This window comes from Branchiostoma belcheri, unplaced genomic scaffold, assembly GCF_001625305.1.
Source record: "Branchiostoma belcheri isolate BF01 breed outbred unplaced genomic scaffold, Haploidv18h27 scaffold80, whole genome shotgun sequence".
NCBI lineage: Eukaryota > Metazoa > Chordata > Leptocardii > Amphioxiformes > Branchiostomatidae > Branchiostoma > Branchiostoma belcheri.
This window is the reverse complement of record NW_017804465.1, coordinates 384,897-400,262: the sequence shown is the minus strand read 5'-3', so window position 1 is coordinate 400,262 and position 15,366 is coordinate 384,897. Positions and strand designations below refer to the sequence as shown.

The window sequence follows — 15,366 nt, the reverse complement described above, 5'->3', positions numbered from 1 at the left end:
TTTTTACAGGGTCCATTTCAAAGGAATTCAGGAAGAATAGCTAATGCAATGCATGCTAAGTGTGGACCCCAATAAACTCTAAAAGTTTCAAATAAGACTTGCATGTAGAGAATGTTAACCAAGCCTAGTCACGTCCTTTTGTACCGCTACCAAAAGCCTACGGGGAACCGCTGACACGACCGGTGTCACAGGGCCGGTATGTGTTGAGCATGGGCTGCCAAGAGGATGTCATAAAATCGAGTCTGTGTGGTCTTCCAGATGGTTTGTACTATACCAAGATCTATGCCCCATCTAGGACCAGTTATCATAGTGCTGCACCCGATTAATAGGGGTCGCTTTTGATCCATGCAATGGCCACCATCACTCGAGTTATTATTTGTCGAGTGTCCAAATACCCCCAGTTTTTTTTTTTCATTTCTTTGATACGGGCTTTAAAAATCTTTTTTTGGCCATTTTCAGGCAAAAAATGCACATATTGGGATCTGGAGCCCTGGCATTAAATCCGATGACCTGAAATTTGGTATTGGGATACCTTGGACACATGCCCACAGTGTGTGGAAGGCGTTCAGCACCAAGGACAGGTTTCGGTATGATCTCAGTAACCTTACGTCTGGATGGGCTAATATCGTAAAATATACATGGCTAAAATAATGTACTTAATACCTAACAGCCATCGAGGACCCCTTGGGCATTAACCCAATTCTGCAGAATTCTAGGAACTGAAGCCAGAATTCTGCAGAATTGGGTTAATCCCCAAGGGGTCCTCGATGGCTGTTACGTATGTCTTACATCATTGTTACCTATAATTTACGATGTTAGCCCATCTAGATGTAAGTTACTGAGACATGGAAATTAGTCCGGAAATAAACTGGAATTCCGGAATCAAACCTGAGGCTGTTGTACGTGATTCTATATGCTTTATATTGTCATTGGGTCGCGCGCAGAAAATCATCTATTAAAAGAGTAAGGATGAACGCCTTAGAGGGATTTCCAGTGCCGGAAAGTGAAGGAAGCCTGGGACTCAACTACCTAGCAGCAACAAACAAACATTCTAGGTTTCTGGGTCTCATGCATATACATGTAGATCTCTGAAACGGACAATGACCTATACTACATTGTACATGTACATCTACGCCTTTGCAAGGTTTCTTAAACACATCGTCAAACGTTTAAACATACCTCTAGCAACAACTGTTTATCATTCTCAAAAACTGTGTAACTTGTTTAAGTATTTCATATCTTTACCCCTCCTTTACAAATCCGTAAATATATCATACCTCTACATTCTACAACATACGTGATACTAATTTTTCTGAATTTGACTTCTTCTTTTGATGCAGTGGGAGACGGACTTACCCACTTCTGGATTCTTTGACTCAGTTTAGTAAGTAATTTTTTTTGTAGCAGGGAATAGCAGTGGACGTAAGGGTGCATTTTGGACACGATGGTATAAAATAATTGGTTTCTGATATCGTTATAAACTGATGACTTACTGAGGCCAGACTTATTAACCTAATAACCACACATCACGTTTCTTCCTGTGTGAGTTGTTCATGAATAAAACTTGGATCAAACCAACAACACGATATAAGGCAGAGCAGAACTAGTTCGACATTAATTACATCTCACCTTGCTTCATAGTCTGTGCACCGTGTTTTTGTAAAGCCTCGATAACCAGAAAAGGCCCCTCAGTTGTGTTCCTTCTTGTACTTTACTATACAGCCAGCCTGATCTGTCAGGGAGAATTTTTGGACTTGAAGACAACCGTGAGGAAACTGTGAGGATGAAGCGGACGGGCTGCTGGCTCCTCACGGTGATCTGTTCTGTTCTCGGCAGTGAGGCGGCGACAGACGTCCCCTCTTCCGGTCCCGAGTGCTTACTACAACCCTGGCACACGTGTGTGCAGAACGACATCAAGGTTCGTGATACTTTCTACCACAACATGACTTGCATCTGCACGAATTGCCGCTCGCTCATTGCTGGAGTCTCCAAAGCCAGTACCTGCGCTACACTTTCCCAGTACGAAGCTTTCCCGCCGGCCCAGTGGGTCGCCCTGCGAAGTCTCCCCGTCGGAAACCTGTCCTCGCAAACCCTGCAGAACATCCACCCGTCTTCACTGACGGTCCTCGTCCTTATAGATGCAGGTATAAGCACGATCGAGAACAAAACATTCGCCAGATTTCCACACTTGCGGTCAGTGTATTTAGATTTCAACACTTTGTCGCAGCTGAAACGAGCTTCGTTCTCAGGTCTGAACACTTCGCACCAAATCTGTCGCCCACTTGTCGTTCCCTCACAACCGTATTGCTAAGCTAGAGCCTGGGTGTTTCGAAGAAACCCCGTATCTTACAATGTTAGATTTGTCTCACAATTTGCTGTCGGAAGTAGCGAGTGAGTGGTTCCGTGGTGCTGCCTTCCTGCACACACTGTTTTTGGGTCACAACAAGATTGAATTCGTTTCCGCCACCGCCTTCGACTCACGTTACAATCTACGAGTCCTGAACGTAAGCCACAACCCTCTGACGTGTCTGAGCGAGAGAATTCTTTCGGGGCCGTCACTCCAAACCTTCAGCGTAGGGGGAGAGCGCAAACTTCCACGGGAGCAAGATGACAAAATGAACTGGAGTCTGACCGTGGACAAAACGGATTTTCTTCGGAAGAAACAGAAGGTTCGCCTCCGCATCGATAATCTGGGTTTTTGCCTCACATACACGGCAGCGACAAGAGACTTTCAACTCAGATGGGCTCATTTGGACCTTTATCTTTTCAAATATTTAAAGGAACCCGAGTGTTCGTCGCTTTCTTTTGGCCCCATATACATCCGACCACCGTTTGTTGTCGCAACTGCTTTGAAGAAACCAAAAAGCAACATGAGCAACCGGCAATTACTAGCTTCCAGTGACCTGTGTCCACAAGCTTGGACAAGACATGACGGAATGACTTTATCCCTGAAAGGTGGGGTGGGGTTGCAGCTGGTCGGTATCCACAACACAGAAAAGTCAGAGACCAGCAGAAGCGACGGCATTGCCTTGATATCTAGGTACATGTACGAGAGAAATCCAGGTTTTGTGAACGAATCTGAAACAGAGCCGAGTGGGGCAAATATTTCCTGCTTTGTATTTTTTCGCGGAGAAGCAGGCCGAAGGTTGCCTCTGTCGCGTTTCCCAGGCGCTGGGGGAGGGCCATACTCGGAATGCCCCGATTCAAAGTTTCCTAAAGACCATCCAAATATAAAGTCCAATACCACGAACACAGAGTCCAACACTCAAACCACAGACTCTGCTACAGGATACTTAGAGAAAAGCGACGATAAGACAAGCTTGACCACCATGATAGTACATGTACAAGATCCCTACAGAACGCTTATTCCTCTCATTCATTCCAGTGTCGCAATACCAATTGCAAAGGGGGCGTCCTCTCCATACTTAATATCACTAATCGTAGTGCCCGGACTCGTAATTCTAACCACAGTGATGGTCTGCAAGTACAGACGTACCAGGAATGCCGCTCAAAATGTACCGGTCGCCGCCGCGGTCCAGGCGGACCCCTGCCACCAGTTTATCGATGTAACGCAGCTTGTTAGCAATCGTATGTATAAAACATCGAACGAAGCATTAATATTAGCTCAAGCCTCGGGTGGTACTGACCTGACCGGACAAGGCACCAACTAGTCGTTCTTCTGTCCTCTCCATACACACGTACTACGAAATAAAGGACGAAGACGTGGATATCCTTCCTGGCACCGTGACTACCGACCGTCGCTTTTCCACGGCTTCCACCAACCGTTCGGACTACGAAGAGATAAAGGACGAAGACGTTTATGATCCGACTACAAGCCACACTTACTCCGAGATCAGGGACGAAGATCTAGAGGTTCGTGGTATTTCTGTGAACGGTGTAAGAGTCGAGAACAGGAAACTGAGCAACACTAGTACTGTCCAAACAGGTTCACCAAATGTCGCCAGGACACATGGTAGCCGCCAGTCTATCGATGTCACGGGTCTGATCAGCAATCCGATGTACAAAACATCCTCGGCTCAACCTGACTGTACTGACCCAAAAGAACAAAGCACCTGTCGTCAGTCTTCAGCACTTTCCACCCACAGCTACTGTGAAATAGATGATGACGATGTCTATGACCGGTCTTCTACCCACTTCTACTCCGAAATCAAGGATGATGACTGTCCCTAGCAATCATATCATGATAAGAGGGTTAGTACTAACAGTGAATCACAAACGTCTGCACATGTGGTTATACTAGAGAAATAGGTCACACGTGTAGAAAATCCAGAGTGTGGAAGAACAATTTAGAGCCGAAGGATCGATGGATTACGAGTGAAGGAAATACAAGTGATCCGGGGACTCAATCACCAAGTCGCACCAAACCTTTTTGTCAATCTAAGATTCTGAGACAGGTGATCAGGAATTAGAAAAATACACCAAACTTTACTCAACTTAATGAAGTAGTGGTTTTACAGTCTTTGACAACGAATGTGAACAACCAAACATACATGCTCGGAGAGCATTCCTTGTTTATTGTTTGCAGACGACTTTATTTTTTTCGAGTCTAGGCGAGTTTAACGAGAGTTAAAATCTGCCTAGAAAACTACTATATAGTAATAATTCATGGAGACTGAATGTAAAGGTTAGGAAACAAGAGTTATTGCTTTTGCTAATATATGTATGTACTTGAATTAAAAAATGTTAGAATGGTAGAAGGTTGTTTTTTGCTTGTGTTATAACATGGGAGTAAACCAGTCTAAAAATCACCAGTTAACATAGAACTTTATTGACTAAAATCACCAGTTAACACAGAACTTTATTGACTTAATTCACCAGTTAACACAGAACTTTATTGACTTAATTCACCAGTTAACACAGAACTTTATTGACTTAAAGCACCAGTTAATCCAGAACTTTATTGACTTAATTCACCAGTTAACACAGAACTTTATTGACTTAAAGCACTAGTTAATCCAGAGCTTTATTGACTTAAATCACCAGTTAACACAGAACTTTATTGACTTAAAGCACCAGTTAATCCAGAACTTTATTGACTTAATTCACCAGTTAACACAGAACTTAATGACTTAAATCACCAGTTACTTACTTACTTACTTAGACTTAGTTCCTCCCGTGCAAGGCACATTGGGCAGCAAGTCTTCTCCACTCTGCTCTGTCTTCGGCGAGGGACTCGGCATCCTTCAATGTTATCCCCCTGCTTTCCAGATCTTTTTGAAGGGTACGTCGCCATGTTAGTTTAGGCCTCCCTCTTTTCCGTTTGCCCTCTGGTTTCCAAAACACAGATGTTTTGGCGTGTCGGTCTGAGGTCATCCTGAGGACATGTCCAGCATACCTCATCCTCCTCTCGGTGATGGTGATGCTGAGTGGTTTTGTACCAGTTCTGTGGTATACCTCCTCGTTGGTAATCCTGTCTCTGTATGTTATGTGTAAAATTTTGCGGAGGCATCGTTGTTGGAAGGCATCCAGCTTGTTCCGCATTCTTGTTGTTATCTTCCATGTTTCACATGCATAGAGTGCAGTTGGTATTACTACTGACTGTAGCAGCTTGGTTTTCAGCACTCTGGATATCTTCCCACTGTTCCACACTGGGTTCATCCTTCTGAAGACTGATGCTGCCTTACCTATGCGGGCACTGATGTCTGTGTCTGTGTCCCCTTCTGCTGTCATGGTGCTTCCGAGGTATGTGAACTGCCTTACGTTTTCAACAGGCTCTCCACTGATGTGCAGGTTTGTGTTCGTTTGTTGATCTCCCACCTGCATAACTTTGGTCTTCTGGCAGCTGATCCTTAGACCTACTTTCCCCGCTTCTGTTTCTGCTGATGTTGTCATGTCCTGAAGAGTCAGCTGAGACTCTGCTGTCAAAGCAATGTCATCGGCGAAGTCTAGATCCGTGAGGCGTCTGTCTCCCTCCCAGGGTATACCAAAGTCACTTCTACCCATTGCCCTGCGCATTACAAAGTCTATGGTGACAGTGAACAGTAGGGGAGATAAGACGCATCCTTGTCGCACTCCGGTGACGATGTCAAAGCTGTCGGTGTACCCTGCGTCTACCTTTACACAACAGGTGGATCCCTCGTACAGGCTTTTAAAGGCTTGTATGAATTTTCCAGGAACACCATACACCTTAAGTATTTTCCAGATCGAGTCTCTATGTACACTATCGAATGCTTTTTTAAAATCGATGTTAATCACCAGTTAACACAGAACTTTATTGACTTAATTCACCAGTTAACACAGAACTTAATTGACTTAAAGCACTAGTTAATCCAGAGCTTTATTGACTTAAATCACCAGTTAACACAGAACTTTATTGACTTAAAGCACCAGTTAATCCAGAACTTTATTGACTTAATTCACCAGTTAACACAGAACTTTATTGACTTAGAGCACTAGTTAATCCAGAGCTTTATTGACTTAAATCACTAGTTAGCCAGAACTTTTGTTGGTTGAAATCTATCATGATAGTCAGGCTACTAATCAAGCATTGATAGCTTGATAGCACGATGTTGAAAAATAACAAACATCCAGGGATCTTCTTCTTACCATGTTTGATGAAAAAAAGGCAGTAGGTCAAATTTGCTGCAGTTGTTACATTTGCTAGTCATCCGTTAGGGTGAAAAACATTGTTACATTTTATGCCTTTTATAAACACAAGTCCTTCGCAATGAATCTGTTTACACACAAATCTCAAAACAAACGTTTGATCTATCATAGATATCTGATTATGTAATCTTACATAAATTGAAGATTGTCTTATCAGTCATTAGTATTATTCTCTCGTAATTTCTCCATCTTTAAAATGTCTTGATGAAAAGATTTGTACCACATACCCAGTAAAAGATTATAGGTTATAAGAGCACTTTCATAGTATTCAATCTCTTCAAATTGATATACATATATTCAATATGTACAAATATATATACAACAAATTTGGTCACAGCTCATTAGCTCACGGTCTTGCCTTTTCTACTACTAGTATGAAGTTTCTTTGGCTTCATTTTCTGGGATATGATTTAAAATTATGATTATACTATTACGGCCATTAAATCATTATCATCATTAGTTTCATCTTGGCAACACAAAAGGGTTTGCATACCTTTTACCGTAAGGCATACCAAACCATTTAATTCACCTTTCTTGACTGTCCATCACAGTTATCAATTCAACCAATGACAAAATGACAATTAGCTGGTCAACCAATGAGAGAGCGGCTGCATGTTGTTCAAACATTTGCATAATTATATGTTTTGGCTGTAATAAGCGAGATTTTAGGAAACGTCCATTGTAGCCGGGTGCTTTAATTAAATGTTCATAGATGTCAGGAAATTCTTTGTGTAGCATAATTGGACGTTTTTGTCCCATGTAGCATGTTATTACTAATATTGAATTCATTGTTAATTGTCATTGAAATATTCACTGTGTTATACTTCGTATACACTTTGTATTGTATAGTTGGATGCAATTACATACCCATAAATCATAATGGCTGAATAATTTTGTTGGACACCTCATGAATACAAAATGTCACTTCCAAAAAGTCTTCTACAAGACAAGTTAATTTACTGTTAGGCATTGTAGGCCTATCTGAATTTATTGTTAAGTTTTAATATATTATTTTCTATTATCTATTACCCAATTTCACCAAGTGCAAGTCTTTTTTTTTAAGCAAGATTTTAACGGCTGGATGCCCTTCCTAATGCCAACCAGCCAACCCAAACCTCAGTAGAGCTCAGGATCCCTCTAACTGAGGGAGGAAATATGTATAGTGCCTTTCCCAAGGGCACAACGTCTGGGTGCAAGTCCAGACATGTCTGGGTCTAACCCTGGGGATTGAACCTGGGTCTCCCCGCTGGACAGTCCGATGCTCTATCCGCTACACCACACAGACGCCACCCTTTTATTACTCATCCTAAATTACCATTGAACATTGCCGGCATCCCTCCATGCAGACCCACACTCAAATGAATGTGATCAGGTACTCTGGATATGCCTGTGCATCATGAAACACACAAAATATGGTACCATCACTGGTAACTCTACTGGTGGAGTCATAGGTGTCCAGTGGGCCTCCCCCTGGTCTGAGTGGGGGGACAACCATAGTATGGTCCCCAGGTGTGGACAGTCCAGTCAGCACCTTGGCCAAGAACATGCTCTTGTTGCCGCTGGGATCAGGTTTGGCATAGCCTTTTGCTGAGTAGGATGCGTTCACAGCAAAGTAGGTCCCTTTGCCAATAAGTGTACCTGTAGGGCAGCAAAAGACAAAGACAAAAAAATTGAATTGTGAAAAAGAATGGTTCATCAATTATTGTCTGAACTCGCATATAAAAATTGTATTGAACAAGCTGTTGTAATTCTGTGACTGTACTTAATACACTGAAGAAATTACTGAAGAGTATATACTGTACTGATAGTGGGGAAATTCTGGCATTCAAAACAAAGAAGTGAGGTACATACCATGGCGTCCTGCATAGCTCCTGTTGAAACCGTTGTAGGTAATCTTGCCACAGGAATCTTTTGAAGACCCATGCCACAGTTCCTGCTCTATATTTCTGGACAAAAGATGATAAATGAGATTTTTTAGTTCATAAGAACATTATGGAGAATAACAGAGGTCAATGACATCTACAAAAGTGCTACACTCAAATTTAGTCCTCTTAGAACTAAAAAAAATCTTGGACTGTTAACTTAAATAAAATGTTAGGAAACAAGTAAGCAGCAAAAGACATTCAAACAAAAGCGAAACCCTCAATCTAAATGTTAGCTAGATCTGTTTTGTCTTACATTCTAGGGTTCTTCAGGCTGATTTTCTGTTTCTGTGTGCAGTACTGGCTCCACAGTGTTGGGTTCTGCACTCTTCTAATGCTCACAATGTTTCCCAGCAGCCCGAACTTGCTGCTCACAGTCTTGTACTCATCAGAGGATGGATATAACTTCACGTTGTGGCACAGCTTGGGTTTCCTGGAATATGGGTCTATTGGCTGAGGATCCCAGTGATCAGGAACTGCACTGGTCACTGTTAGACCTGGTCACAAAAAAAAGTAGTTGTACATAGTTTAAAGAAGTCCAATTTCCTTGTCAAAAACAAGGCAGGTTTCCAGCAGGTTTGTATCAATTCCTTTTTAAAATGAAATGCAGTAACATCATCATTTCTATTTATACATAATGAGGGGGGGAAAACAATTCAGTCTTTCAAAATGTACCTATTTTCAATTCATCCCTGCAGACTTTTGACGTCTGTCCGGATGCCTTTTCCTTCATGGTGCTGAAGTCGATCTCACACTGACCTACATCATCCTCATACTCAACCCTCCCTTTCCTGTTCTTCTTGTAGGCTTTCTCTATTTGGAAGTTAATGAGGGGGTCAAAGGGGACATATGCACCATTTGGCTGCTCATAACACCTGGTTTAAAAGGAAGAAAAAACAGGAAAAACAGATTAAACAAAGAGTTCTCAAAAGTTTTTTTTATAAACCAGTTTTGTAAATGGTATGTAATTATCATTACGAGTAACTGTTGCAGAAACTAAGAGAATGGTTACAGAGAACATCAGTCCAGGCATCTAAAACACCTAAAGTATGTTATTATGGTAGCAGAAAACTTTTTCCATCTATATACATTGTGTACACTGTGAGGCCAAATTAGTTCACAGTACTCATTGCTTCATAAATTTAAAAAAAAATGCTTGACTGGAAAAGAATACTGAAGCAAAGTTTGACAATCAGGTTTATGGAATGAAAACAGTGACTGTCATATCAAGATTTTTCTTCCTGCCCTCTGCATTTATAAATTGTTCCCTTGCAATATTTTCAACTAAATATCAGAGAGTAAAATGTAGTAGATAAGAGAAACATGTTGAGTCCTGTGTCTTTACTCACCATGAGATGTCCTTCTGTAGAGACAAAGCCTGCTCCATTTTTCTGGCCTCCTCTTTCTTGTCATGCAGGACTTTCCAGACTTTGCTTACAACTGTGTACATGTTTGTGATGCCTTGTATAGTGATGCAGTGACAGCCACTTTTTTCTAGAAAGTACGAGGCAGAAAGAAATTAACTGCATCTGGAGTGGACATCTTTTTAGGCCTAGGAAATGGCCTAGAAAAAGTTGATTCCTGTTTTCTGACCAACCCTAAAAAACTGCCAACCCTATCCTTTTCCAGGGGCTACCATCATCTCTCGAGATGGAAGGATTAACTCACCAACTTTAGATTGCCACATCTTCTGATGTCCGTACATCTTCAGCATTCCCACTTCATCATCTGACAGCTGCTGAACTGCAGAATCTTCAAATCTTCTCTTCCTTAAGGTTTGTGTCCACGGTTTCTTGGACTCTGCTTTTGGCCAAGTCGACAACTTCTTCTCTGCCAAAGAACTGGACAAGGAGAGGAGGCTTTGGCATTGATACTGAGCCAGCCACACTGTGCTCCCCGTCGATTAAGGTTAATCCAAGGATCTTTGCCACAAGACGCTTTTTCCCAAGGGAATGAGTGACTATTGAAAGGAACAAAAAAAACAAGTTAATGAGAGATAGAAATGAGCAAACCTTTCATTGTGGATTGAACAGAATGATGATACAAGTAATATTTATTATTGAAAATTGATTTTTTTCCATATACTGAGTCACACTTATGAATTCTAATCTACTAAACCAAAACTAGAAGCGAGCAAATTACAGTAGACACAGATGTTTTTAACTCAGGGGAAATACTAGTAGTACATACAATATAAACATCCTTCTTGTTTAAACATTGGTCCTGTCCTTAGTGCTGAAAACCATTTAATTCCACAATAATTAGCAGAAAAGTGTCTGTTTCCAAAGGACAAAGAAAGCATCACATATATTGGATAAGATTCTTTGAAAATCTGTCAAATCTCTTTCTTGATGCCACTGACTGAGACAAAACTGAAAAGACCACAACAAAACAGTAACAACATGAAGCAAAAGAAAGAGGAGGCAAGCTAGAAATTCCCAAGGGCCGAAGAGGTAAAGAAGTATGGTACAGTCAAAACATACACATTGTATATATATGGAATCAATTACTAGTATGTCTAGCTTTGTAGGGGAGCAAGTCTGAGTCTGGAATGAAGCCGAAATGACAAGCATGAAGCTGAAAATTGAAAGGGCGATGTACACATGAGTTCCTACTTTTGAACCTGCTTTTGATTGCAGTAAACCTCTTGGCTTTGCGTGGCAAGTCTTGAGCCCTCCTGTCCATCTCTGAGTGGAAGTTGTGCAGCATCTGCTGCTGGAACACCATGATCCTGACTGTGGTGAGGGAGGTGGGCACTCCCTGCTGGGCAAAGTCTGCAACCCCGTCCATCATGAGACTGGCTGCCTGGTCAGGGCTGATCTGAAAACCACCTTGGAAAGATAGAAGATATGTGAGTGAAGGTTAGACATCCAGGTAGAAATAAATGTATTAAAAAATACATCAAGCAACTGGATTTAATTCTCTGAAGTGTTGGATGTTTTAGATAGCATATTTTAATCTTTGTGCTCTTCTCTGTCACTGGCTACATTTCTCAGTCACTGATGAAAGATAGTGGATGCTATCTGAAACGTCTGACTCTTTAGAAAGTTTATCCAGTTGCTTGATGTATTCTTTTCATATTACAGTAAGAGACACTGTTTGAAGACAGAGGAGTACTGTGGTACCAGTCTATATACTACATGTACAGTATTTGCATTAAATTATTGGAGAAAACTAACTAACTAACAACTATTTTGTGTGCCATTAATCAAACAAGTATCTCAAATCATGCCTCACACTTCTACTTCTGCACCTACATGTACCTGTTCCAACTGCAGGGAAAGCGATCGATTTGAAGCCTTTTGTCTCAGCCACCTGCAGACAGGTCTTGATGCTTTCCTTGAGGACCTGTGTATTAGGGTGTATCAGGTGGAGAATTCCTTTGCACGGCAGCATACCGGCGCCTGAAGTAAGACGAAAATAGTCCACATAATACGGTAAAATCCTTCTCATTTAAAGTTTAGGTCTGTCCTTGGTGCTGAAAACCATTAAATTCTTCAATAGTTAGCAAAGAAGCATGTGTTTCCACTGGAGGTGGCTCAGTGAACCGTTAACGACTTCTTGAATACTAATTAAAAGTGTTACCGAGAAAAGAGAGTGTGAAAATGTTTCACCTGTCAAAACTACATCCCCATGGTCCTGCTGCCCGTTCTGTATGATGTACTGTTGACACTCTGCTGCTATGTTGGGTCCAGCCTTCTGACAGATAGCCTGAGACATTTGACCACGTAAACCTGAAGGGGAAGGCAGGAGAATTCATTTATTATCATATGCCCAACGGTTTCTTAAGTGTTCAGGTACATGTACTTATTTTCTGTAATGTATAATTCTGACACATATGGCACTGGAATGTACAATGTAGGTCAACCTGCAACATGATCTGGCAGTCAGGCTGGCGCCTTGAAAAAAACGCTGGCCCAATGAAATTCACCAGAAGTCTATGTCTTTGATAGTGTGTTTGTGTGACATGGCAAACTCAGGCTGCAACCCAAGGCCGACTTGGTGTGAAAGGATATACACCTGACAAAAGCATGTGTTCCACGAATTCTAGTTGAGTGATTGAAAAGCCAGTAAAATACCATGTTGCTACACACTAATTCTGCACTTGGAGTTGGAGTTGCCTTTTTAAAACATGTATGAAGGTGATTTGATTACCCAAATCTTTGCTGGTAACGTTGACGATACAGTCCACATTCTCAGTGGTGAGGTCACCTCCCTGAATCTGGACAGTCACACTGCCAATGGTCATCTGCTGCTGACCAGGCATGGGGGTGGGCACTGCAGAGTATGGACCTGAACCTGTGAAGGTTAGACATCCAGATAAATGATAGAAAATATGGATGAAATATGGAAATTATTCTAGGCATTTTGAGTGACAGACATCATTCTTCTTCAGTGTCACTAAAATGAACTGGCAGAACTTATTATACTTTAGGTGTGTGGTACAGGAAAATCCTGACAACTTTGCATTTGGAGAGACATCAGTACTTTGGAATCATTACAAATATTTAAAAGTGATTCTGTGACTACACACATTATCACAGAATATTCTAAATTAAATATATTCCCATCAATTTCCATGATACTATGATGACCTTCACTAAAAGCACATTTAACAAAACTTAGTCACAATACCTTCAGATGAAAAGTGATGTAACATTACCATTATGCCTACCTGTGGCTGTTTTAGATTCTGAAGCTTCTTGCACCCCCTGTATGTCCCTCAGCTCTGTTTCAAAAGCCTGGACTGTTGGCTGGTCAAACACAATGATCCTTACATCCTGGGAGCAGAGAACATTTTAGACAGAAGAATAAAAGAAACAAATGTACGTTTGCACAAGGTACATGTACAGCATATGGCAAATTCTGCTACATAACAAGGACTATAATCAAACTAATCTACTTTACAAAGATGATATTGAGTACACAACTTTTAAGTTGTAAGGAAAAGAATTTTCTCTAGTGATTGTTGGAAGATGTCACTTGCCATCCAGATAGCAAGAATTCTTGCCTACTACTTACACTGTAGTTACAGCCACTTGGCGACCAATCCTCTATTTTAAATTTGTTGCAAGGTTAGGCAGCAGGGAAAGGACTATGGAAGTGGGGACAGTGATTTGAATAACAGAGACGGTTTTTCTCTCAGGTTAATATCAGGTTTCTGTTGGTGATGGTACCTTCAGAGTTGTTCCAGGGTTGGATTGGCTGAAGGACCAGATTTCATCATACATGCAACTGGCAGCCACATCATGAGGGTACATCAGGTTCCCTGTGCCCATTGCTGGAAACGCTATGGAGGTGTAACGGTCATCATGAGCTAGCTCCAGCAAGTCGTGCACCATCGTTCTTAGGGGCTGAAGGGACAAAGAGAAAAATCACATCAAAATTCATCCCTTGTGCCCTTAAATTAGCTTTTCAATTCATCAGAGAAAAATGCCTCAGTGTGTTACACCACAGCTGGTGTGTTACGCCAAAGGGCGGTTATTCCGGCTATACCGAAACAGATACAGAATGCCAGATGACTAATAACAACATATTAAATTAACAAGCTGTCTCCCATCTCTACCCCTGGCTCTGTCCCTCATTTACCCATTCATTTATTAATTCACTCAGTTCAATCCTCTATCGGTAACACATAGATTGGCTTGCTTATATTTAATTAGTCAATGAGGGGTCTCCATTCCCTGGGACTACATGTACATCCACTTGTGGATTATTCAACAGTCACAGCTGAGTGTACAAGTTTCATGACAGCCTACAGACATGGACTGTTTTTAGTTACCTGGTCAGACTCTTGCCAGTTGGGTAGGACACCATGGTACACCTCTTTACACCTGAGGGTCCCGGCAGGTTGGGTAATTACTACATCTCCTGCATCGGCCTTGGGATGGTTGTTACAGAGCTGAAAAGTACAGTATATTAATACAGTCAAACCTGCCTATAGTGGTCACTCAAGGGACTGGCCAAATTTGACCACTATGGCCAGGTGACCACTATAGAGAAACAGCCGGTTAGTTGACCCCCCCCCCCCAAAAAAAGGGACACATGTATGTATGCTTTGAGTACCAACAGTGATGTCTTTATTCTGAAACATATGAATACATACATTTGCAAAGGTACACCCCTTTTATATGTACATGTCTTAGTTCAATAATTTGTTGTTCTTTTGCTTTAGTTGTACTTTATTTTGTACTTGCTTGAAAAAAAAAGAAATACAGAAATATTGCAAGGAAACATTAACTTGACATCAAAGATACATACACTCAACATATTCAGTTCATCTATTCTGGGACAACGAAACCATTCACATAATTTAAAACATACAAAATCACTGGTTGTCATTTACTGTTCTTGTGTACATACTAGTACTACATGTGGCTAAAGAAAAGAAAGCAAATCAAGCAACAAACTTTCAACTCCAAACAAATTTCTATCGACTGCAAAATCATTTAATCTGAGCTCAGCTTTCGACGATTTCTTCTCACTCTCTCTGCCAGTCGGATCACTTCCACCTTTTGGAATAAGTTCGGCGTCTGTCTTTCCGCTTTCGCCATCGTTTCTCCGCAATCGCCACGTTACTAGTAGTTGTTGTTGTTGTTAGTCGAAAAGTGGAAGAGAACGACATCGCCATGTTTTTGCTCTTTGGTGAACACTTGCTTCGCGCGACCGACATACGGCACAGCGAATTCCAACCACATAAATAAGTTATTTTGTACCAAGATACTGTCTATTTAGTTAACAGCAAAATAATTGTTCGTCAGTTGCCAGTTACTTTCCGTTTTGGTCGTTTTGAACATGAAAACTTAGCGAAAACTCT

The 15,366-nt window shown here is 41.4% G+C and overlaps 1 protein-coding gene and 1 pseudogene across 1 annotated transcript in view; one reads left to right on the top strand and one right to left on the bottom strand.

The window, feature by feature from the left end:
* Nucleotides 1–1,782: 1,782 nt before the first annotated feature.
* On the top strand, nt 1,783–3,741 carry LOC109486487 (annotated as a pseudogene).
* Nucleotides 3,742–6,302: 2,561 nt separating this feature from the next.
* LOC109486503 (poly [ADP-ribose] polymerase 14-like) overlaps nt 6,303–15,366 on the bottom strand; it is a 29,611-nt gene continuing 20,547 nt past the window's right edge. The window contains 14 exon segments of the mRNA XM_019790340.1: nt 6,303–8,265; nt 8,479–8,573; nt 8,806–9,046; nt 9,225–9,424; nt 9,899–10,043; nt 10,218–10,305; nt 10,307–10,509; nt 11,165–11,380; nt 11,813–11,953; nt 12,164–12,283; nt 12,705–12,848; nt 13,225–13,330; nt 13,727–13,903; nt 14,332–14,451. Coding sequence (XP_019645899.1) covers nt 7,982–8,265; nt 8,479–8,573; nt 8,806–9,046; nt 9,225–9,424; nt 9,899–10,043; nt 10,218–10,305; nt 10,307–10,509; nt 11,165–11,380; nt 11,813–11,953; nt 12,164–12,283; nt 12,705–12,848; nt 13,225–13,330; nt 13,727–13,903; nt 14,332–14,451 — 2,280 coding nt within the window. The 3' untranslated portion in view covers nt 6,303–7,981.